The sequence below is a fragment of the Corylus avellana genome, chromosome ca9 (genome assembly GCF_901000735.1).
Source record: "Corylus avellana chromosome ca9, CavTom2PMs-1.0".
NCBI lineage: Eukaryota > Viridiplantae > Streptophyta > Magnoliopsida > Fagales > Betulaceae > Corylus > Corylus avellana.
The window spans coordinates 20525499-20550153 of NC_081549.1; the positions used below are offsets into that span (position 1 = coordinate 20525499).

The 24655-nt window shown below is 37.9% G+C and overlaps 4 protein-coding genes and 1 pseudogene across 4 annotated transcripts; 3 read left to right on the top strand and 2 right to left on the bottom strand.

Moving 5' to 3' along the window:
* The first annotated feature begins 715 nt into the window (after positions 1-715).
* Positions 716-3332, top strand: LOC132161733 (fructose-1,6-bisphosphatase, chloroplastic-like; annotated as a pseudogene).
* Positions 3333-3426: 94 nt separating this feature from the next.
* Positions 3427-6393, bottom strand: LOC132161732 (uncharacterized). Its single transcript, XM_059571915.1, has 7 exons — positions 6082-6393; positions 5702-5966; positions 4897-5094; positions 4122-4803; positions 3920-4029; positions 3777-3836; positions 3427-3683 (listed from the first exon to the last, which is right to left on the bottom strand). Exons 1-7 carry the CDS (start codon positions 6253-6255, stop codon positions 3619-3621), a joined length of 1554 nt encoding a protein of 517 aa, XP_059427898.1. The 5' UTR covers positions 6256-6393; the 3' UTR covers positions 3427-3618.
* Positions 6394-8051: 1658 nt separating this feature from the next.
* LOC132192258 (uncharacterized) lies at positions 8052-10942 on the top strand. The gene is made up of 4 exons (XM_059607536.1): positions 8052-8468; positions 9286-9464; positions 10112-10472; positions 10656-10942. Exons 1-4 carry the CDS (start codon positions 8055-8057, stop codon positions 10734-10736), a joined length of 1035 nt encoding a protein of 344 aa, XP_059463519.1. The 5' UTR covers positions 8052-8054; the 3' UTR covers positions 10737-10942.
* Positions 10943-17268: 6326 nt separating this feature from the next.
* LOC132191778 (L-type lectin-domain containing receptor kinase VIII.2-like) lies at positions 17269-18729 on the top strand. Its single transcript, XM_059606874.1, has one exon. The coding sequence runs from the start codon at positions 17488-17490 to the stop codon at positions 18538-18540; it is 1053 nt and encodes a 350-aa protein (XP_059462857.1). The 5' UTR covers positions 17269-17487; the 3' UTR covers positions 18541-18729.
* Positions 18730-21773: 3044 nt separating this feature from the next.
* On the bottom strand, positions 21774-23853 carry LOC132162031 (tubulin beta chain-like). Its single transcript, XM_059572277.1, has 3 exons — positions 23370-23853; positions 23010-23279; positions 21774-22723 (listed from the first exon to the last, which is right to left on the bottom strand). Exons 1-3 carry the CDS (start codon positions 23761-23763, stop codon positions 22047-22049), a joined length of 1341 nt encoding a protein of 446 aa, XP_059428260.1. The 5' UTR covers positions 23764-23853; the 3' UTR covers positions 21774-22046.
* Between the last annotated feature and the right edge of the window lie 802 nt (positions 23854-24655).

Below are 24655 nucleotides of genomic sequence, written 5' to 3' on the forward strand. Positions count from 1 at the left end.
AGAAACAAAAACATTGGATTTTTTCTTTCTCTCACTCTCTTCTTCTCTGGTTCATTACTTCATCTTCACCGAAAATTTTATTTCCTCTTTTCTCTCTCCCACCACTCACCCACCACATCCACGGCTTGGTCACGGCAGGGGCAGCCCTCTCCGACAGATCCCTTTAGGATGATAGAATCTCTAAAGGGTTAACCTTGCCTTCTAGGTTTTAGTTTTGAATCTAAAAACTAATTTTGAGGTATTAGAAACGAGTTTTGAAACATTAGAAACGAAATTTGAAGTTGGATTTAGCAGAAAAGTGGCCGGAAAGGATGACCCACGACTAGGTTGTGGGTGTTGCCAGACCCACAGCTGGATCTCGTTGGCTAGGGTTTTCTTTTTCTTTTTCTTTTTTTCTCTCTCTTTCTCTTTCTCTTTCTCTTTTTGATCTGGTATGGTTGTTCTCACTTTTATCTTTTGCATTTTTCTTAAATTGATGATGTGTGACATAGTAATTAGATGTTGTAAAATGATTGATTTACACCTGGACATAATAGCAGGGCTCTCTAATCAAATTATACGACAATATATAGAGAATAGTATAGCTTACTATATGTATATACCATTATTCTTATTCAATTATTGTCCAACCCGAGCCACTTGCAGCTGTTTTTTTGCTTCTATTTTTGGGTCCAAATCACGCGCCTGTCACTTTTTATCTCACCCTAACGAATCACAATCACACAATTGTCGGATAAGCACGGCCCTGTAGGCTGTAACCCAGAGAAAAAGAGGGAGAGAATGGTTCATGCGACGGCAGCTTCGTCTTCCCACGCCCTCTTCTCCACCTCTCTCTCTTCTTCAAATCTTCGCGTCTCTCCTCTCTATCTCGGCGGCTAGCTGATCCAGACAGTCACAAGCAATACCACGCCCAAGATCCCATGCAAAGCAGTAGTGGGATCCACAGTGACTGTCGCAGAGACCAAAGCCCAAAAGAAGGACAAGGAGTTCCAAATCGAGAACCTAACGACATGGCTGTTAAAGCAAGAACAAGCCGGCAACATAGACGCCGAGCTCACTATCGTGCTTTCAAGCATCTCCTTGGCTTGCAAGCAGATTGCTTCGCTGCTTCAGAGGTCAAGCATTATCAATCTCACCGGCGCTCATGGCACAATCAATATCCAAGGCGAAGATCAGAAGAAACTTGACGTTATCTCCAACGAGGTTCCTTTTACTCTCACGTTCTCAATTATTATCAAATCATACATAAACATTTTCGACCATAGTTTGTGCACATGTAGATATGTCTGCCCAGTAAGGCTATTTAATAGACTCTAAAATGACGCAAGAGTGAACATCAACCTTGGATTAGCAAGGTGTAAAAAATTTAATATATATAATAATCAATTTTCATTATCACGTAATTCCAATTTTATGACAAATTGACAATCTTAAGTTGCTGAAATAAATAAATTCTGCATGTGCCCAGTTTGTAGATACGGTTTGAATTGCGTGAAATTTGGGTAGCCAATTACAGTATCCTTATTTAGATATGTTGGATCAAGATTCCAACAAATGGGAATCCTCTTATTATTCTTGCCCTCTCCTCTTTGAGAAAGGCTTTTTTCTTTAAGGGCATGATTGGATGTGCGTTGAAGTGACTTAAAAACGCCTTTAACATTAAAAAATAAAAATAAATAACCTTTTAATAAAAAAATTAAAAACACTTTTAAATGTCAAAAAATAGTCAAAACATACTTTTGACGAAAGCTTAAAAATAAAATTTTTGTCAAAAAATGCTTTTTAACTTAAAAGCTCTATTTCTCAAACACAATCCCAAACATATTTTAACATAGACCTCATCAAGGATAGAGAAGCCCCTCTCGGTGCTCTCACAGTTCCTATTATTACCCCTTACCTCTTTTCTTTGAACAGGGAATAACAAGATCCGAATCCTATTCTATAACCATACACTATTGTAACTAATGTTCGACTCTAGACTTCAATACTCACATAATCCCAATGCAATTTTTTCACAGGATGCATTATCCACACCACACAACACAACATTTTAAGCTTGATGAAAACAGTTACTCAGGTTGTTAATTTGCAGTTGTTCTGCAACTGCCTAAGGTCTAGCGGTCGCACAGGGATTATAGCATCGGAGGAGGAAGATGTACCTGTTGCAGTTGAGGAAACCTACTCAGGAAACTATATTGTCGTGTTTGACCCTATTGATGGATCTGCCAACATTGACACTGCCTTAACTACTGGCTCCATCTTTGGCATATATGGCCCTGACAAGCAATGTCTCCTTGACATTGATGATGACTCCACGGTAATCCTCTCATACCATCTCCATTCCTATTCTTCTCTGTCTAATTGTTCACCTCTGCAACAACACAGCTAGATCAAGCAAAGCAAAAATGCATCATCGATGTTTGCCAGTCAGGCAGCAACCTACTGGCCGCTGGCTATTGCCTGTATTCAAGCTCAGTTGTCTTTACACTCTCATTAGGGAAAGGGGTGTTTGCATTCACCTTGGACCCCTCATATGGGGAATTTGTTTTAACACATGAAAATATAAAGATACCAAAATCAGGAAAAATCTATTCATTCAATGAAGGTAACTATGACCTATGGGATGAAAATCTGAAGAAATACCTCACCCACCTCAGGCAGCCAGGCATCAATGGCAAGCCCTATTCTGGCCGCTACATAGGATGCCTTGTGGGGGAAATTCATAGGATGTTGCTATATGGTGGCATATATGGGAACCCCAGGAACAAGAACAGCAAAAATGGGAACTTGAGGCTCTTGTATGAGTGCGCACCAATGAGCTATTTGGTAGAGCAAGCAGGAGGAATAGCAACAGATGGTCACCAGAGAATACTTGACATCAAACCAGCGGAGGTAATGATATAGTTGCAAAAGCCTCTCATTGTCAATAACTTTTTACACAATCAACATAGCACTTCTGCTATTAATTTATATAACAGAAATACACAGGACATACGAAATTTGTGCATCAGATGTGCTACAACAGGGACTAAACACATAAATACATAGAGCTTCTTTAAACTAAAGAAATTTTTTTTACTAGATGGAAAACATAAACAGTTGGCATTTACTTTGTTTTTCTTTGACAGGTTCACCAGCGTACACCAATTTTCATTGGAAGTCCAGATGAAGTAGAGAAACTGCAAACTTACTTGGGTTGATCCTTGTTGCTCATATTTTCTTTTCTATTTATTCCTATGAATATGTTTGAGCCTTTCGTCACACTTGAACAGAGAAAGGGGAAAATAAGTACATGTGATCAAAAGTTCTATTAAAGGAATTCAATTCTTCCATATCAATTTTCCAACAGCAACCTCCATAAAAATGTACAATCCATTGTCAAGAAATACAACACTCAGTAAACGGAGAGATTGTAAATCCAACAAAGACATACTACTGCTATAGTTTCCCAGACCTAACTAAAGATAGGATGTCAACTAGAACATCTAATTCTAGGGAATGAATTAGTAGTCTTAATGCTGTACCAAAACAGAGACAGCTTCTGTTAATTGTTGTTCAAAACATTCACACAGTTAAACATCTTTTGCAGTAAACAAAGTTACCGTGTCAGCCTAAGAATCATTCCTTTAAACAGTCAATTTCTTCTGAGCGATAATCTTGAACCAGAGAACTACGACTTTTTGCTGCAATTTCAAAGAACATGTTAATGACTCTTAAGTCTGCAAACAAAAATGAGAGTAAACATGGCAAAAGAAGAATATAAAAAATGAGCTAACCAGGGCTTAAAATTGTTATGCATTGTGTTATGGACTTCACTGCAGTCAGAGAATCTGGGCCTGCAGAAGTGAATCAACTCAATAAATTTACAATATATGGATTGCATTAAAATTGTAATGAGGCTGAAGAACAATTTTATCACCATTGATATTCATGCCTTTCCCAGACAATACTTCTGTCACAGTTGATGAATATTCTGACATAAGTTGATTGGCCCTCATATTAACATCCACCGATTCAGGAGATGATGAGCTTCATTCAAAATGTAGAAAAGAATGTCAGATAAAGGAATCGGATCCACAGAAGTAAATAAGAAATACAGTATTCTCGAAGAGAAACAATACCCCGAAATCGTATCAACAGAAGAACCCAGGGTAGGATGGCAAGTATAGTCAACACCTTCCAAGCCTAGATCAAGATCTCCTAACATTTCGGAGAAGGAGAAATCTCCAAGTGCGTCTAAGTTAGGAAAATCAATGTCAAAAATGTCCTCTTCCTTTCCAGACTCAGATGTAGAAATTTCACCAACGATTGGTTTGTCTGAATTTGTTGCCACATCGGAAACATCAAAATCTAGCCTTCCTTTTACATGATCCCTCCTACTATGCCTCTTCAAGTTTGTCTTGATTGGCGATGAAGCAGAAATGCAATGGCTTCTCTCCATGGAATACAGTATTTGACTGTTTGGGCTTACCGTAACTCTCTTGGAAGAGATTACAGTGCAACGAGTAGGGGTGACTGCTTGAGAAGTATTTCTGTTACTGCAATTTGCACTGGAAGAGATCTCCAGAGGAGATGTGGATTTATCACTTGGGGAGGAGTTTGGTTTCACAGGTGTCTTGGGGTCAGATGAATTGCTTGGAATAGAGAGCAAAGGCTGGTTGAACAAACATTTAGCAACACTGGATCCTTGAACCAATGGCTCATCAGGAAGACAGTTATCAGGTGATGATCGAATTGCACAAGAGGGCTGAGCAATTTCCTGGCAATCAAGTGCATTATCCGATTGCGGAAGTGTATTCACACCTGCCAGAAGAATGGACATCAAATTCATTTGGGGACTGGAAATAAGAAGCATAAGAGTCACAACCCAGATGCATAAACCTGAATAAAAATTACCTCTGTTTGTGAAGTTCCTGGCGGGTACCTTACTGCGAGATCTCTTTGCAGCTTGAGCCGCATCTATAGAAACTTTACAGTCCTTTCTCTTTTTCACAGAGGGGTCTGTGATTGGTGAGGGTAAACTTCCAGGCTTCATAATGGTGTTGATTGGCGTGGACACTGGATTCACAGTTGGTGTATTGTTTACTGGGCAACCTAATCGGTGGGCACCAAGACAAACAAAGTCAATAAACGACAGCCACTTTTCAGGAACCTATCCAAAGGTTGTCTTCATGTTCAGTAGGAAGGACATACAGAATAAGGTTCATAATTTGGAGAATAATTGATAATCATTCTTCGTATAACAAGTTGACCCTAACAAAAACAAGTAAAATGTAGAATCTAAAACTAATCTCCAAGCACAATTCATAATCTCACAACCAAGTTTTTGACATTCATGGTCCAATTCAAATGCAATCTGGGATACCACACATAAATCAAAACTATATCTTTATCATCATAAGTAGTTCCTTTGATATCTCCCAAAATTGGAAAAATCCTAACTAATTCGTCTGTTTTACCCAATCCACTTAGAATCAAATATATCGAGGCCGACTTAGTATAAACCCTAATGACTCGCCAGCAGTACCTTCTACCAATCTATGAAAAAAATAAATAAATAAATAAAAGCTCGAAATAGATCTATAAACCCAGCCATTGCATCTAGCTCTGAGATACCATATGAAACTATCTAAGTTTTGTCGATAATATTTTCGAAGTATGCACATCGAACAGAGCTAACAAATTAGGCTTAGGATTGTACCTGAAGGAGAACTATTTGGTAGGAATGGTTGTGAAACCGCCACAACCGCCGATCTGGTAGCGCCGCTGGAGATATTCATCTGCGACGGGAAGCCTCCGCTGGAATTGTAAGTGTTCATGACAGCTTGCATTCCCTGCAAGAGGGTCTGGACCCGGCATTTCTCTTGCTCCAATCGGACCCTTTCCTGATCCACCATCACCTTCTGCTCCTTCAAACAGATATACTCGTCCAACATATCGCCCAAACTCAACAGGCTCTTGGGTGCCTGTCAAAAAGCAAGAAACCCACATGAATTCTCAGATTTCCTAACAAAAACCCAAAACCCAGTTCGTAGAAAAATAAAATAAAACCGAGTGTTTGACAAAATGCAAAATGGGTACCTCTCGAACGGGAGAATTTGAGATGAGAGAAGAAGCTTCGGTTCTGAAAATGGAGCGGGTTTCGGAGAAGTTGTTGTCTAAGAGATAGCGGTCCACGATGAATGCGACTTGGATCGGAGTCACCTTCCCCTTTCCGAAAGCCTCTGGCTTTTTAGCTCTGGATCTATTCCTCATTTCCTCAGGGAAAGAAAAAAGAAGAAGTGGATGTGGTTTTAGAGAAAGTCGTGGAGGAAGAACAAATAGACAAATAGAGTTTCAGATCGGAGATAAAATATGGCGACTGGCGAGTGAAAGAGAAAAAGGGAGGGGACGAGGGAGTGAAAGACGCGGGAGTTTTTTCAAATTTTTGGAGGAAGAGAGGGATGTAGAAGCTTTAGCGGTTAATTTTTGGTTTTGGGGCTGGGCTCTCCCTCCCTTTGGACATTTAGAAAGGAACACGTGGAAAGTGATTACCTAGCATTTTCTCAACAAAAGACAGGAAAATCATATTTAACCCTTTAATTTGTTTATCTATTTGAATTTAATTTTTGAGTTTCTATTTTCAATAATATGGTCATTAGGTTTTACCTAAATTTTAAATAGGTCCATCTAGGGGTGTACAAGTGGCGCAATTATTAACCACTAATTGTTAAATAATCGCTTAAAATCGCTAACCGCCTAGGCCGATTGCAATTTGCAATACCTATTATTAACTAGGTAACCGGAATTTTTTTTTTATTTTATAAATATATGAAATTACTTTAAAATTGTAGGTCCGTAATCATAGATCTATTGTCATCGGCATCCACTTTTGAATTTGTAATGTTGTTTTATGTTTTGGATTTGTAATTTTTTTTATGGAAGTTTGTAGAGGAAACTAATTTTATATTGATTTTTTATTTGTAATTGTTTTGAATTATGAATTAACATACATAATTCCCGGATCACATTTGAGATATGAGATAAATCACAAATAAATAGTAGTATTAATACTTTAGTAGTTTGAATTAACAATATATTATAAAATATGAACACTATTTCTCCTTTGAATTAACAAATTTGAAGTTTTATATTAAAGAAAAAAAAATTATGAAATTATTTATGAAAACCAGTTTATAACGATACTCAATAACCGCTAGTCACAGTTATTTAAAATGGAATAACCGTCTAAACTGGTTGCGATTATAAGGAAATAACTGCTACCATAACCAATTGTATACCTCTAAATCCATCAATCACTTTTTTGTCAAAATTGATTGTGTCATATGTCATGTGTATTTCAATTAACATGTGAACTTCCATTAACACTTAATATCAATGTTATATCATTAAGCGTCAAGTAAAAAAATCAAAACAAAATACTTAACTTTTAAGTTGACATTGATATGAAATGTTGACATTGTCCTTGGTGTGTCAAACGAGAGTCAAGACACACATAGCAAATGAAAAACATTAACTTTGACGATAAAACTTGGGTAAAACCTAAGGAATTTATTATTAAAATTAAAAACATAAGGTTTCTAAAAAAAAGTGGGGGAAAAATTAATCTTTCTTCCCATGAACTACCACGTGATAACCATTTCCTCCATCAACTACCAACTTTACATTACGACCCCATCAAACTACTATTTCGTTACCAAAACCTTTATTCCGTCAGTTAAGATCATAAAGTCGGACGATTAACTGTACTGTTCACAGGGTTGACCATCTGACTTAACGATCTTGACTGATAGAAGGAAAATTTTGGTAACGAAATGATAGTTTGATGAAATCGTAATGTAAAATTAGTAGTTAATGGGGAAAATGATCATCGCATGATAGTTCATGTGGGAAGGATAATTTCTCTAAAAATAAAATGATAGGATTTTTTGTTTGGGAATGATACTCTCAATTATTTTGAATGAACTGGACTTTGAATTAACACAGGCCCATTGGTAATGAGGTCCATATCCAATACCAGGAGGACAATAACGTCCACTTATCATCTCAACCAAATGGCCCTCCTCTGTCAGAAGAAGATGAAGCTAGGACTTCTGCTATGGAGGAGTCCTTCCCAACACTCTCTCTCGCTACCTTCCCTTCCCTTTCCAAGCCCCACAACCAAACACCCCATCCTACTCATCTCCGCCAACACCCAGGAGGAGCTCACGGCGAGGGAGAGGAGGCGGCTCAGGAACGAGAGGAGAGAGAGCAAAGGCGCCACCAACTGGAGAGAGCAAGTGGAGGAGAGGCTCATCAAGAAGCCCAAGAAGAGGTACGCCTCTTGGACCGATGAGCTCAACCTCGATAACCTCGCTAAGTTGGGTCCCCAGTGGTGGGTTATTCGGGTTTCCCGGATCAAGGTCCAGGATGCCGCCGAAGTCCTCGCTCGCTCACTGGCAAAGAACTTCCCGGACATGGATTTCAAGGTAATTTTAATGTTGATCGTTTTGATTCCAAGTATGAATTACTGGGTCTTTACGGTTGTTACTTGCACGGGAATGCTTGTGTTTTTAGCTACGAGCTAATTGGACTGTCTAGGATGGATTTTTTGAATGAATGCAACGCGTTCAAAGCATTCAAAGGCCTGAATTGGAAACAAATAGTGTGTGGTTCATATGGAAAGTGAACTGGAATTCAACTATAATTCATGTACTCTGCCTTGTTATGGTGCTATCACTATGTATGATGTCCGATATGCTTCCTGAGGAGGCTTGCTTGGTAAACTTGGAAATCTCGTAAAAATAACGCGAAATTGAGGAATATTCTGATAAGAACTTGCTGAGTGGTGCATATTGACGCTAACACAAAAGCGGTTAAGGGCTTGTTTAGACACCTCGGTAGGATAAACTTGGCACCTAATATTAGTGGTACATAATGGCAATGCATGTAGTATGTCATATGCAGCTAGCACTCATTCTTGTGTGTCATGATTTTATATGCATATCTGTAAAACCATAATAACTTCAACTGGGAAGCTTAAATTTGAATCTGATAACGATGAATGATTGATGAGGTTCTGTTTGCCAACTTCTTCTTCAATAACACCATGATAGAGTACAGACCAAGTATGTTATATTTCATCTTTTCACAGTTTGCATGGCTACATGTTAAAATTATTTACACTTTTTTCTGTTTGATACTATTATTTAGAAGTTGGAAGTTCGGCTGTAAGATAGTAAACAGTGGATGGTTGGGAAAGTGAAATTATATAGCTTTTACAACCCCGTAGTGTTTGATTTTCAGGTCTATGCTCCAGCCATCCATGTGAAGAGGAAATTGAAGAATGGTTCCTACTCAGTCACACCAAAGCCCCTGTTTCGTGGGTGTGTTTTCTTAAGATTTGTATTGAATAAAGAGATACATGACTTCATAAGAGAGTGCGATGGAGTTGGGGGCTTTGTTGGTTCCAGAGTCGGAAATACGTGAGTATTGATTTTGTTTTTGTTGTACTCGAAAGATTTGTTCGAACCACTTGTTTGCATTTTTTAGACAAAATAATATGTAATTCAAAATTCATATTGCCTAATGTAGAAATTTTGGTGGATGGGATCATGGGAAGCACTACATTACAGAAAGTGTGGACATCATAATGAACAGCATATAGCATTGGGCTTTAATGCAAAGAAGGAATTCTGAAAATACTAAGAAAGATTGTCAACTACTCCATGTAATTATCAAGTAAATTCTGTGTAGGTCTCATTTGGGTCGCCAGGTTTCATGTCATGGTGGACTTGTATGAGAAATATGTGAAGATTTTCAATCCATTTAATGACTGCAGGCTTTACCTAAGCCTGAAAAGAAGGAATCTAGGAGACTTAGATACCTTCTGAAGGAGTTTCTTGTCAATATATGAGCTGGGATATGGGTTTATGCTCTATCCAAAGAGGAGGACATTTAACCTTTTGGGTTAAGTTTTCTGGTTTGCTGGTCTTATGAGTCCCCAAAGAGCCATCTCTCATTCCTGTTGATTCCAAATCTTAAAATCATGTTCAATAGATGTTCTCTTGGCATACTACCTCCATTGTGTACTTTCCAGTATGTCAATTAAGAAGCTGTTCTTTCCATGCAGGAAAAAACAGATCAACAAACCTAGGCCAGTATCTGTTGTTGATATGGAAGCGATCTTTAGACAGGCAAAAGAGGAACAAGAAAAAACTGACCGAGCTTTTGAGGAAGACCAGCAAAAGGAAAGCCTCAACTCTGAGATGCCCATTGTTGACTCTCATTTAGATCCCAATGATGAAACAAAATCTGAGATGGATTTGAAGCCAAAAAGGAAATCCAGAAAAGCTTCTGATCCTCTCACAGATGGTTCATCTACAGCGAAGGATTATAAGCTCCTTGTCCCAGGTTCAACTGTTCGGGTTGTATCTGGAACTCTTGCAGAATTCGTAGGCAACCTTAAGAAGATGAATCGCAAAACTGGAAAGGTATGCCATTCTTTATCATAGATTATTTGATTTAAAGAGGTAAATGAGAGAAAATGTGCCTGCATGCTGTTCTAGAGAACTTTAAAGGTCCAATTGATGCTTTACATTATACAAAAGGTCATTTTCTACTAATCTACTTCAGAATCCAGAAATAATTCTTTTAGAAAAATTCTCTTCTTGCAGGCAACTGTGGGGTTCACGCTATTTGGGAAGGAAAGTTTGGTAGATCTAGATGTCAATGATATTATTGCAGAGACTAACTAATGTAAATAATGTCTTTCCATATGATCATCATGGGTAAATTTATCAACCATGTGATATATTTCCTTCCTTTACAGATGTTTCTCACTTATCTGTATGGAGAATGTGGTGCCCTGTCATTATGTGAAAGTAAAATATGCTTGTTTCAATATGAGGTGCGGGATATGAGCTGAGTCATGGCTTATATATTGAGTTTCATTATGACAACATCCTTGAGTTGCTTACAATACCGTGCTTCATTAGGTCAGGAATAAGGATTACAAAAAGATGTTAAATTATTGTTAAGGTTAATCAATGGTCAATTCCGAATTATCTTATAGTCTTCAAACACTTACTCACTAGGTCTCATTACATGCTGCTTGAGGTGGTCAAAACATTTTTTTGCAGAGCACTGGCTTTAAGAAATTTCCTGGATTAATGGCCACAAATGGTACAACCGATCCATCCATATTGTTCATGTTTCATAAACCTTTCTAAGTGCATGTGCTGTTGAGTCATCTACAATTCTGAAGAGTCATTTCATTGAGTTGTCATCCACATTAGTTGCTGTGAACATGATTTCTTATTCTTCCTTACTATGTTTGACTCACATTACAGTTCATTTTTTGCTATTCCAGAAAATTGCAGTTTTGAACTTTTTAGAGCAACAAAAAAAGAAGTGCTTTTTAAATTTTTTTACCAAATGGACCAAGGTCTGTTGTGACTATTTTTGGCTTTCTATGCTCTAGCCAGACATTGAGCTAAGGATGCAGCTCTGTTTTGGATAATTAAGTATTTGTATTACAAACAAAAACAGAACTGTACAAAAGCACATGGACATACCTGAGACTTAAAATGCAAAACAGAAAACTCTCAGGTTGGAAAAGAGACTCGACCATAGGAAGTCACCTTTCCAACTTGGAGACTAAAATAGAAAGGTACTGACATTGAGCAAGTATGCAGCTCACAGGACTATTATCTCTAAACTAAATAGGTGCTGGAGGTTGGATTTTGTGATTTTGATGGAGCACGAGTCCAGCAAGCTAGAAAACATGCTATGTTTATTAAAATCTCTTGTTTTTTTTTTTTTTTTTTTTTGTTCTTAAAAAAAAATTAACAAACAATTCAAAATACAAACAGTTTTTACATCTATATCATATCAGAACATTTTTTTTTCTCAAAAAAAAAAAAAAAAACACACCGGAAACACACAAAGATTTGGTTTTTGCCGAGAGAATCTTTGTAGACCCGGTCATTTCTCAAGGACAATATCTAAAGGGCTTGATACTACCACTTGGATCTAGAACTTACACGCAGATGTTCGCAATTTTGATAGCCATACTAATGCCACTCTGCCAAAGAAAGATGATGGAGAGTTGGCCAAAATCGGCACTAAATACTCTTTGAGAGATAACTATCAAATTGTTGTTTTTAGGCCCATCATTGTGGGTTCAAATCCAAGTAGTAGCATCAAGCTCTTTAGCTATTGTTCTTAAAAAATGACCAAGTTTAGCCCATTTCTCGAAAGAAGTTTTTACGGGATCCCTATTGGCCAAAATTTTGACCTTTAGTTCTGGCAAACGAATAATCATTGAGTCCTCCTCTCTCCTTTCCGAACAAAACAACACGTACAAAAAGACTCGCCAATAGTTAAGTAATTAGTGGACCACCTATGAAAAATGTTTATACTATGTTCTTTCTCTCCTATACTTATGAGTTCTTTCACTAGTAATACAGTCAACCTTTTTTTTTCTTTCTTCCCCCTACTTGGAATTGGTTGCCCCTTGGGGTGGTCTTAACATGCTTCACTTATTAAAATCTTTAGGGTACCGACCAATAAGTTTGCCGGCACATTTCTTAAAGGTCTGTGAACTATACAGAAAAACTCTGAACAATCTTTCCCACTATGGCAGCAAAGCTGATGACATCTTTTAATCACAAAAAGATAATTGAAGCCAATAGGCAAAAAAGTTCTGCTGGACATTTATTTATTCATGTTTTTGTTTGTTTATGATGATAGAGCATAGCTCTCAAGGGCATTATTATCATGTTAATTGAAATTCAAGGGTGCTCATTTCTTGCTAGGTCTGCTCCTTTAAGTGCCTGGTCTTACCTATCATCAGATTTTATGGTCCACTAAGTTATGTCAATATTATTTCCACTCTCAAGGGATGCTTTGGTGTGATAGCTATCTCTGATTGGAAGAAGCATATTCTGGATAAGATCCCTTGTCTGATAATGCATACCAGGTAGATATGATATCTTGCTTCCATACATACACAACTTTTTAATATTTAACTACAAAGGCTAATGACAATAATATAAACACAATTTTATAAATACAAGGTAGATATGTTATGTTATTTGTCCTTAGAATATGTTAGTGCTTTTTTTGGTCCGAAGATTTGCTAGCCAGCGAATTTTCTTCATGGTTGAGTTATGAGAGGACTTCATGTACGGCTATAGTGTTCCTGCAAAACAAGGACAAGGTCAAAGTCTTCGGTTGGGGCTGAAGACTCTCTAATACTTAAGTCAGCATCTTTATTCATATATAAATCAGTGTGTGAATGGTGAGAGATGTGTCTGAGATTTATGGGGAGAGAGAGATAGAGAGAGATGAGTCTCCGGGAGAGAGGGAGACGTGGGATGGAGAGGTCTTTTGGAGCCCCTAGGAAGGGCTCGCGTGAGAGGAGGAAAAGAGAGCCAAAAAAGGTATCCCCTTCTCCTTTTATTATTAGGTGCAAAAAATATGGTTGACACGTCATATGGTAAGTGGATGATGCATATTGTAAATAAGTGTAAGTAGGTGGGGCTCTATGGTGAGATATTTTCTCTCCAAAATATGTAATTCTTACGTGCATTTTTAGTAAGATAACATGTGATATCTGTATATATATGATTATCACATATATTTTTTATAACCCAGTCTTCAATTTAATAGAAGGTTTGTGACTTTGTTCCATGTATGTACGCATGCTTCCACAATTATCTATAAAAGTGGCTTAGTCTATTTGATAATTGGACCTTTCTTCAAGTTTATAGGCTAGGTCAAACGCTTACCCACCCCCCTTCCCATGTGCTGAACTGGTGAAGTGATGGAGATTTTTCTTTCTTCCACATTTCTTCTTCTTTTGGTCACATGGTGGTGTTGGGGGTTCAAAAAGTTACTCACAGAGTTCGTTAAAGACATGCCTATAACAGCTCAAAAGGTTAGTGGTCCATGTGTCAACTTAAATGCTCAAACAAGTACCACTGCCCAAGTCCCTGTTCTCATTTTTGTGTAAATGCCATTACATGTTTTGGGGATCCAATTTGTGCTTTTCTCGTGCACTTTGCAACTTCCAATAGCATTAATATTCCAACCATAAATAAGCTTATTGGGATGGTTGAGATCTCAAAAATTCTGCTCTTCGGATTACTATCTATTCGGATAATAAATGTGAGAGTTTTTATGAAGTCCATATACTTGAACAGTTTGATTAGGTGAACTCTACAAAAGTTCTCTTATATTTGTTATGCAGATAGGTAATAAATAGTTGGAGATTCGGATCTTATCGAAACGAAGATTATAATGTGAAGAGAGAGAGAGAAATAAAAAATAAAAATAAAAAGATCACGACCAGCAGGGACGGATCTAGAAATTATTATGGGTAGGGGCCAAGAGTCAAAAAAATTTGCTGCTAAGAGCCGGTTGGCTGAGTTTTTGTTTATTTCTACCTTAAAATTTTGTTGTTAGGAATTAGAGAGAGGCCATGGCCAATACCAATCCCCCCTCCTTCTGTCGTGGCCCAAGTTATTGGTGTTTAAATATTCATTAAATAATTAGATTAACAATTTTTTATGAGCTTAAATTTTTTAAATAAGTGATAGTTTAATTATTAGAACAAAAATCTTAATTCGATTCTCATATTTTTCATTCATCAAGCCCACACACATAAGGAAGAATGTCATCAATTTAAACTTTTGAGATAAATTATCAATGTTGCGAAAAGAATAAAGATGTCGGAATAAATTAAAAACCAAAGAAGGATGAAACAGGGACCACATCGAATCACGCGGCATCAAAGTGATTGATCAGTGCTGCCACGTTGATAAATGATTGATCAATGCGAAACAGACGGGCTGGATCGAAATTCAGAGATGGGCCCCCGCTTCAGAACAAAATGGTGATTTCATTGAGTATTTGACCCATCCTTCAGTGGCATTTATCAGCCGTCCATGTTTCCTTTTTTCTTACGCTCACGTCAACATCGAGGTTTAAATGTTCCTCGTGGACACGTACACATAACACATGCATGGCACCAAGCACTTAGAAAAATTAAAAAAGTAAAAAGTAAAAATAAAAACACATAGAAAAAGGGTTTTTGTTAAATATCAAAAACCTAATTCTAGTTAAATGCGATAATTCGTATTTGCATGTTGAGATATAAGTATAAAATTATATAGGTTTTTTATAACTTGATCTATTTAACTAAACATATCAATTTTTTTTTTTTTTTTTAACTATAATCCACTAATTTTGTGTTGAGTTCACGAGTTTGTTAGTTATAAATATCACATTTCGAATTCAGGTTGTGTCGATATATGATTATAAGACCATATAAATATTCCTAACTCGACTCATTAAATTAAACAAATCAAGACCCCTCAACACTAACACACTAATTTTATGTTGAGTTTGCAAGCTATTTCAAAAATTACAAGCCCAAGTTCAAACTCAAATGTAAGCCAAATCAAATTCATATTCATATCAATCAAAAATACAATAATGTTACTGTACATACTCATTTTATACCGATTGACGTGATATATTTTAAGTAATTTTTTATGTTTGTTTAAGTGTCTGAAATAAAAAACTACTTTAAAACACGTCATGTTAATGGAGTAATTTTATGTGGCTTACTTGTGTCTTACTAAGAATGATGTGGTTATTAAAATCATCATTGGTTTTGCGATTGATCATTATTGAATTTTGATCAAAATGTAATTTTAATAGTTATATTATTTTTAGTAGAACACAAATAAAATATAAATAAGCCACCTAAAATTACTCATTGTTAATGGGTATGACATATATGTGATAAATGAGCTTGAAAAAACTCCTTAAAAATAACTAGGAATAGCCAAAGTGCCAAATCTAGGAGGAGATTGGCCAAACCGACCGCTTGTGTTTGGTGGCTGCCAAGTGTCTTCAATTATTTGGGGGAAAAGACGGAGAAATTAATTTCATTAAAAGAGACCAACCCAGTTGTGTTTTACGAAGACAAAAGCACGCCCACGTTTGTTTTTGTTTTCTAACAGAAAAAGTTGGCACGCTACACAACCACCCCCCAACACTAGTGTGCGTCTCTCTTCTCTTGGGTCGTGGGTGTGTCAACGCTTGCTGCACAAGCTTTACATAATGGTCCCTCCCTGGCTCCCTCCTAGGGAATCCCTTCTCCACAACACCTTTTTTTTTAAATTGGGCAACAAGAATATTAGAAAAAAAAAAAACAAGGCGGGGGTGGGGGTAGGGGACTCGCCTAGGGAAGATGGTGACCGGAGACTCGCGGCCTGAATTCTACAGCTGTCCCATTTGTAAGGTCATTCTCAACTCTCATGGGCGTGTCTCTGCACACCTGTTTAAGTGTCTCCCTTTGATTTAGGGATAGGACCATGCGCTTTGTTTGGATAACTCTGTAAAATTTTGACTAGGTTTTCCACTTTTCACTTGTGATTTTTGTTTATTTGTATTTATCTTCCTGTCTCTTTTCTTTCAGTTTAATGGAGACCATGAGTTTTGCAAGGCATGCAAAAAAGCCTACCATACAGTCACAATTTTATTGCCCCTGTATGCAATACTTTTTGTTTGAATAGTTCATTTTAATTGGTAACAACAAATAAAAAAAAGTGATTGTTTTGTGGCCGAACAACTCAACCGGCTGTTAAATTACTATTTATTTTAAAAGTTTAAGTTTATAAAAAGATGTAAATTTAATTATTTAATTATTACTTTAATATTATCTTTCATGTGTAGGTTCAAACTCCCTTAATTAGAGGATCTTTGGTTATAATACTACGTTAAATTATTATTTGTCTTAAAAGTTTAAGCTCAAAATAAGATATAAATTTGAATTTCTTAATCATTACTTTAATACTGACCACCTTATATCTTTCTTTTTATATTTTTAAGTAGTAAATTGTTATATAATTGTCATACAATTTGATAATGTAATGGTTAATTTCCAGTACCATAATGGGTATTTAAAACTCTCTTTGAAAAGAATCTTGAGGAAAACTTTCTTGAGGCTTCTAAAATCATCTCATCTTTCAAAGATCTTCCATCATGTTGATCTTTTGTAAAGGTTGATAGGGGTCATATTCAATTATTCATGAACAAAAAGGCCAGTAAAAAAAAACATCATGCCATCATGGTACCAGCACGAGTCTTTGTATTTCAATGGTGTGGGGGAGGAGATGTGAATACACAAAAGCTCAGGGACTAACACTTGTAAATTTCATAAAGTTTGAGTGCACATGTGCAAAATCTCCTTTATGATATTCCCTCAGTCAGCAACCACTCAGTGAAAGTGAGTCAGAGAGTCGCAGAAACGAGTAAACGTATTTAATTTTCACAACCTCCAACCCAACTCCCACTATATTCTTTACTTTCTTCCTCCGCTTTCTCAAACCCTAGAAAAATTCACCTTCAGATGCAAATGGGTTCACCCCACAAACCCTAGAAACCAACAAGTCCGCACAAAACCAAAGATTCAGCAAATACCCACTTCATCAAATGGCCGCATTATCCATTTCCAGGCGCTTCGCTGCCGTAACTTTCTTCGTTTTCTTCTTTAAATCCTTAGCTGCAGACCCGGATTCTTCTTTCTCATTCACACGTTTCGGCAACGATCCAAAAATTGAGTCCAAGATCGGTGTGTATGGGGATGCAAAGGTTGTTAATGGCGGGTATGCGGTTCAACTAACTGGTCCGGAGAGTTCAATTGCTGGGCTAGTCAAGTACAAGAACCCCATTAAACTTGTCGAAGGTAAGTCTAGAAATTTGGTTTCTTTTTCGACATACTTCTCCTTCGCAATGACTACCGGTAATAGTGATGGTTTAGATTTCCTTATGGTTCCAAGTGGTTTCAATGATACTAGTCCATTTGGGCTTTCTCTAGAATCTGGGAAAAGTAAAATTGAGTTTGTTGCTGTTAGATTTAATACATTAACGGATAGTGATGATGGTTTGGTTAAGAATCATGTAGGAATTGGTGTGGGTAATGTTTTATCAGCAGGATTGAGCAATGCTTCTGCTTATAATTTGGGTCCTCGTAGTGAAAAAATCCATGTTTGGATAGATTATGAAGCTGCTTCAAAAGGGTTAGAGATTAGGTTGAGTGAACATGGTGGTTCGAGGCCCTCTAGTCCGTTGCTCTCGTACCTGATTGACTTGTCCAAAGCCTTGGAGGAAGAGGAAATGTTTGTGAGCTTTCGATCTTCGGCTGGGAATTCTTCTAAGACTTGTTTTCTGCATTCGTGGAGTTTCAAGATTAGATATGTTCCGAATTGGATGCATTCTGAGCCATTGGATCCTAATGCCTTTGCTAAAAGCACCAAAACTTTGGCAGTTCCAAAGAGAAGTGATTGCCTCTCGAGAGTGCTCGCTGCAATGATTTTCGGTGCTGCCTGTGGAGCATTGGCAGCATTTACTGTGTTGTATTTGTGGACAATCTTTGGTAATAGGCGTCCGGTGGCGCCGGAGGAGTTTTCCATGCAGCCCATGGATTGCGAGTACAAAAAAGTTAAAATAGTTGTAGATAAAGCCATCGAAGATGGCAAGAAGTAGTAGGTGTTTGATGTTTTCTGTTGGATGCTGTGTTGTAAATCAGTGTCTTGTCTGTTTGTATCTTCACGTTTTGTTGTATTGCTGTAATTTGGTGATCAATTGTCAAAATGTAGTTTTTCTAACATTCTGTCCAATCTGGGGAGCACTGATTTAATTTTGGACTTATAAAATGAAATATTGCATGTTTAACCCTTTGCTGTTATACTGTGAGATGCATGCATTGTTTTAACACCTGATTGAATAGCTACTTTACTACCTTGGCTTTTATGGCTGGTGATAAACTTCACTGCACTAGCTTGTCTTGTGTTATATTAGACTGATTAGTGACCGGATTTATCTAGAAAACCCTTCTCTGTTTTGAGTAATGCTAAATGACATACTCACATCCTCTTTGTGACTTTTAAAATTATCATTGGATCAAATTTCAATAGCAATCTATCACAAATTTAATGGTAATTTTAAGAATCACATCAATTTAGACACAAGAGAACCGGACATGGGTCTTTCTCTTAGCATCACTCCTCTGTTTCATGGCTCAAACTTCCCTATGCTGATTTCTTGCACTACATTCTTCCAACCCTTTTGATTGTTAATGCTCATGTTCATGACAATACTAGTGTGATTAACGGATGGGTCTTGGTTGGTTTTCTCCATATTTAGGTACTGCTGTTGAAGCATATGATTTCTTCAGACACGGGGTTTTGTTTGCAAGCCTTTGAAACCGTTGTCAATACTATTGACATCTTTACAATCTGTACCAATTTGTTCTCTTCTCAACATCGTGCATCTCTTGCTTTTCTGCGTAGTTTGCATAGATTTGAGAAATAAGTTCCAACAGAGGCACTAGCTGCCTGTAAAAACCATGTTTAGTGTAAACACGTATCTCTGACTGCTTCAATTTCGCATCTCTTTAGGTATATTTTCGTTTTCTATCAAACAGCAGTCCTCTAACTAAAATAAGAGAAGTCTGAACTTCTTTCTTCTGTCCTTCTCTCATATAACTTTTAAAAAATTTGCAGTTGCATTTATAGGACTCATGTGGGTGAAGGCGTAGATCCTGGAAAAAGTTCCTCTTCATTTCAAATTTTCTTAATTTTTTCTATTTAGTGCATTTTAGAGGGTAGTGCATTAAAACTTTTGGACAACACTATCTTTCAACATGCACTAAATAGAGGAAATTGAGGGAATTTGAAATGGAAAACATCATTTTTCTTAAATCCTACATCTGAATGAGAAAAAGTCTTAAGCGGCTACTCCTATTTTTCTTTCATACAACTTTTTTAAAACCCCACATTGAATCTATAGGACCTAGTGACCTACATGGGTGAAGATGTGAGTCATACAGATCTAATTATTATTTTTTTAAAATAATTGTGTAAGAGAATGACAAATAAGTTCTCTAATCGAATTAAAGAACTGCAAAAGTGACTATTGGCTTCTGCTTTGGCCACTGCAAACTCAGACCTCGAAGTTTTATGTCTACGAATTACCCCTCTCAGTAGTCCTCTAAATCTCTCTACTCTAAATCTGTCTATATTTGTTCCTTACAATGAGGGTAGATTTTTTTTTTTTTTTTCTTTGGTGAGCAAATAATCACATTATCTGCTTTTTATCACACCTAAATAATAATAGAACCCTCTCCACAAAAACAAAAAAATAAAATAAAAATGAAGACTTGGAAAAAAACCCTAAGCCTTCTGAAACCCTAAGCCCCCCTCCAGAGCGCCGCTGCCTCAGGGGAGGAGGGATGCCCGTTGCCTGCATCCCTCCTCCCTTCCTTGCTTGTGGACTTTTGTTTTAGGTTTGTTTTTGTCTTTGGTGTTTTCTATTCTGTTGTGCTTGTGTTCTCTCTCGGTGGGTACTGCTTTTGGGGGTTTTCACTCAAACTCTCCCCCTCCCTGTTTGTTTGCGTGTACCGCCGATCTCCTCCGCGCTCGCTTCGCTGCTCACCGCTCGCTGTCGGGTCTTTTCACGCGCCCCTCCCGCGCCAAGCTTTTTGTGCCACCTTCCGCAGCGGTTTTCGGCCAGCTCGCGATCGGCCTCCTCCGGCTGCCGTGACCCGCTTTGAGTGTTTTTTGCATTTATTTTCCTGTTTTCTTGTTTTGTATTTCCTTTGAGTTCCCCTGTATTTGGTTTTATTTGCTGTAATTTCTTTTCCTGCATTAATTTTATTGTTCCCTTTATTTCCCTGTATAGTTTTATTTATGCTTGTAATAAGGCTTTCTCCTCTTGCTTTGTTGCGCCCGGTTGCTGCCCGATATTACTAGTCCAAACCTTTGGGTTGTGGATGTGAAATTTATCCTGGCTTTCGAGTCGAGGAGGATGAGTATCGGCTTGTGGGTTTTGCTCTCAAGGCCGAGGAATAAGTATTGGTTTGGGGGTTTTGCTCTCAAGGCCGAGAAATAAGTATCAGCTTTAGGGTTTTGCTCTCAAAGCCGAGGATTAATAAGCGCTACTTATACATTAGATGGTGTCTGTTTGATGCAGATCTGAGTTTTCAACCTGATATTTAGTCATAGGTTAGCGGATGCTGTGTTTTCGTTGATTTGGTCTGTTGTTGATGACTGTATCTTTAACTTCGGCTATGATTTACTTCAGAGCTTTTAGTTCTGTTTGTAAGAGCTTTAGGCTCGCAACTTTTATCAATGAATGAGTATGATATGTTTCAAAAAAAAAAAAAAAATGATAACAGAGAAAAGAGCGATGCATAGGACAGAAGTTGTTTGCACTACCGCATAGAATAGACACCTATTAATATGCTTTTTATCGCACAAAACGGTGCAGTTTTGAACTACCGCAGCAAACCCAATCCCTCCTCAGAATTGTCTTCAGTTGACAGCCAAATTACTTATGCTGGTGATTCATGTGTTCTTGCTTTAATTTCATAAAAATCTTGAGACACCATCACACTGAGAAAAATGATGAAGGATTAAGGGGCCCCGTCAATTACACAATCATATTAGAATTGGCCCATTATAATAGGCCCACCCACCAGGCTCCTCCTCCCAATTTTTTCAATTTCTATTATTTTTTCTCAATTATTTATTTTTCTTCTTTATGTTGCTCTCCTTCAAAGCATTCCCTCTTCATGAATTCTAAAATTATAATCAGACATTTTAAAAAATATATTACGGTTAAGAAAATATAAAATTTTAAAAATACAAAAAGAATAAATAAATTCTTTAAAAAAAATATTTAAATGAAATAGTAAAAGCAAACATTTAAAATAGAAATTAGGGTATAGGTGCTTCTAAAATAAAGAAAAAATTTCCAGTTAATTGGAGATTGAACAACATAAGAGCAAAACAAATCAAGTCGTCCACTTGAAATCTCATATGAACATACATGATGGCACTTGTTTCACAAGGAAGAACCCAAACCCAGAAACAAAACATAAAATTGACAGTAATATGTGGCCTGCAGCTCACCGGAATACTCCACCCCCTTTGCCAGAGACCGGCAACCGGGAGTTGCGGCATTTTACACCCATACATCACTCACAAACATCACATGTCATTCATCTCTTCCTCCTCTTCCTCCTCGTACTCATCCTCATCGGCTGTCGCATCTTGGTACTGTTGATACTCCGAGACCAGGTCGTTCATGTTGCTCTCCGCTTCCGTGAACTCCATTTCGTCCATACCTTCCCCTGTGTACCAATGCAAGAAGGCCTTTCTCCTGAACATTGCCGTGAACTGCTCGCTCACACGACGGAACATCTCCTGGATGGAAGTGGAGTTACCGATGAAAGTGGATGCCATTTTCAACCCTGTTGGTGCGATATCACAGACAGTGGATTTCACGTTGTTAGGAATCCATTCCACGAAGTAGGAAGAATTCTTGTTTTGGACATTGATCATTTGCTCATCCACTTCCTTGGTGCTCATTTTCCCACGGAACATAGCTGAGGCCGTGAGATATCGGCCGTGTCGTGGGTCGGCTGCGCACATCATGTTCTTTGAATCCCACATTTGCTGGGTGAGCTCTGGCACGCTCAGGGCTCTGTACTGCTGGGAACCACGGGATGTCAAAGGAGCGAAACCCACCATGAAAAAGTGGAGCCTAGGGAAGGGGATTAAATTAACAGCGAGCTTTCTAAGATCGGAGTTAAGCTGGCCAGGGAACCTCAAACAGCATGTGACCCCAGACATTGTTGCAGAAATCAAATGGTTCAGATCCCCAACTGCACCAACAAAAGGCCAATCAATATTGGGGGATATTGATTTTGTAGACAAAAGTGCGATTCTAAATTAAATTGCTATTTAAAAACATTGAATAATTTGTGTTTTTTAGATCTAATACGCATGAAACTACAATTTCATCAGATGCTCGCTATTTCTAGATCACAAATTTCAATATCGCAAATCCAAACAGAGTGAGATATTACTTTAACCCAGATTGCAAAGATCACACATACAATATCCACATAGGGGAAAGGGCTATTAATAATAAGGGGGAGAAGATCTTACAGCTTGGGGTTGTGAGCTTGAGGGTGCGGAAGCAAATGTCGTAAAGAGCTTCATTATCAAGAACCATGCACTCGTCGGCATTCTCAACGAGCTGGTGGACCGACAAGGTTGCATTGTACGGCTCAACGACGGTATCGGAGACCTTCGGGGAAGGGAAGACGGAGAAAGTGAGCATCATTCGATCTGGGTATTCCTCCCTGATCTTCGAAATCAAAAGGGTCCCCATCCCAGATCCAGTTCCTCCACCCAACGAATGACACACCTGGAATCCTGAAAGACCCAAAAGCACAACGAATCGTAAGCCAACAAATCTAAAATCAGAGAAATAGCAGACATAGAAGAATTAAAAAGAACAAGCACCTTGCAAGCAATCGCAATTCTCTGCCTCCTTACGGACCACATCGAGCACGGAATCGATGAGCTCTGCACCCTCGGTGTAATGGCCTTTAGCCCAGTTGTTCCCGGCGCCAGATTGACCGAAAACAAAGTTGTCCGGCCTGAAGATTTGGCCGTAGGGTCCGGTCCTGACGCTGTCCATGGTACCGGGCTCAAGATCCATGAGAACAGCGCGAGGCACGTACCTCCCACCGTTTGCCTCATTGTAGTATACATCAATCCTCTCGAGCTGAAGCTCAGATCCACCCTGGTACATCCCCGTTGGGTCTATACCGTGCTCCGCGCACACCACCTCCCAGAACTTGCTTCCGATCTGGTTCCCGCATTGCCCCCCCTGGATGTGAAGGATCTCACGCATTTTTCTCAGATCGGAGGGTTTCGAGAACGGAGGGTGGTTTCGAGAGAGAGAGAGAGAAGGAGAGAGATGATGAATGGGAAAATGTGGGGACAGAGGAAGGTTGCTTTTATAGAAAGCGAGTAGTGTGAAGGAACGGGTGAATATAATTAAAATGAAAATTAAAATTAGGGTATTTGAATGAGAAGCGGGAGGGAGCTGGGGATGTTTGGTTTGAATTGAGTGGAAATGAGGTGTAAACACAAAACAAAAGTAACGTTCGGGATTGAGCAGAGCTGTTTCTTTTTTTGAATTTCTTTTTTGACTTTTGGGGTACCAACAAACAAAAGCCCCCCCCTCCCCCTTCATTAATGGCTTTTTTTAAATTTGGTAAAAATGACAGTGGGGAGGAGCCTCAGCCTCATAACAATAATAGGCATCTGATAGAGTAGCCTGCCATAATTAGCCACACTCTACTTTCAAATTTTTGAATTTTGAATTTTGAAATTCAAAACTTTCACCCAATAATATAAAATTCTAGTACGATTGTTAGTACTAGACAACAAAAAAACAAAAGAAGTCGCTACACGTACATGGCTTCAAATGGGATTAAGGCTTTGTTTGGTAATAGGGATAGAGTTGGGTCAAATACTGTTTATCACCATTTTTTAAAAAAATCAACATCAAAACATTATAACTTTTTTCATTTTTAATATCAAATCATTCACTTTTTATTATTATTCAAATAAAAAAATTACTACAAAACAAAACTTTTTCACTTTTTCATACCACTTTTTCATTTTTTTTATAGCAAACATTCTTATTTTTTTTCACATCAATCTACATCAACTACAGTATTTGGGCCATCCCATTTGCCAAACACCCTCTAAGATCCCTACATTTTAAAATTATGTAG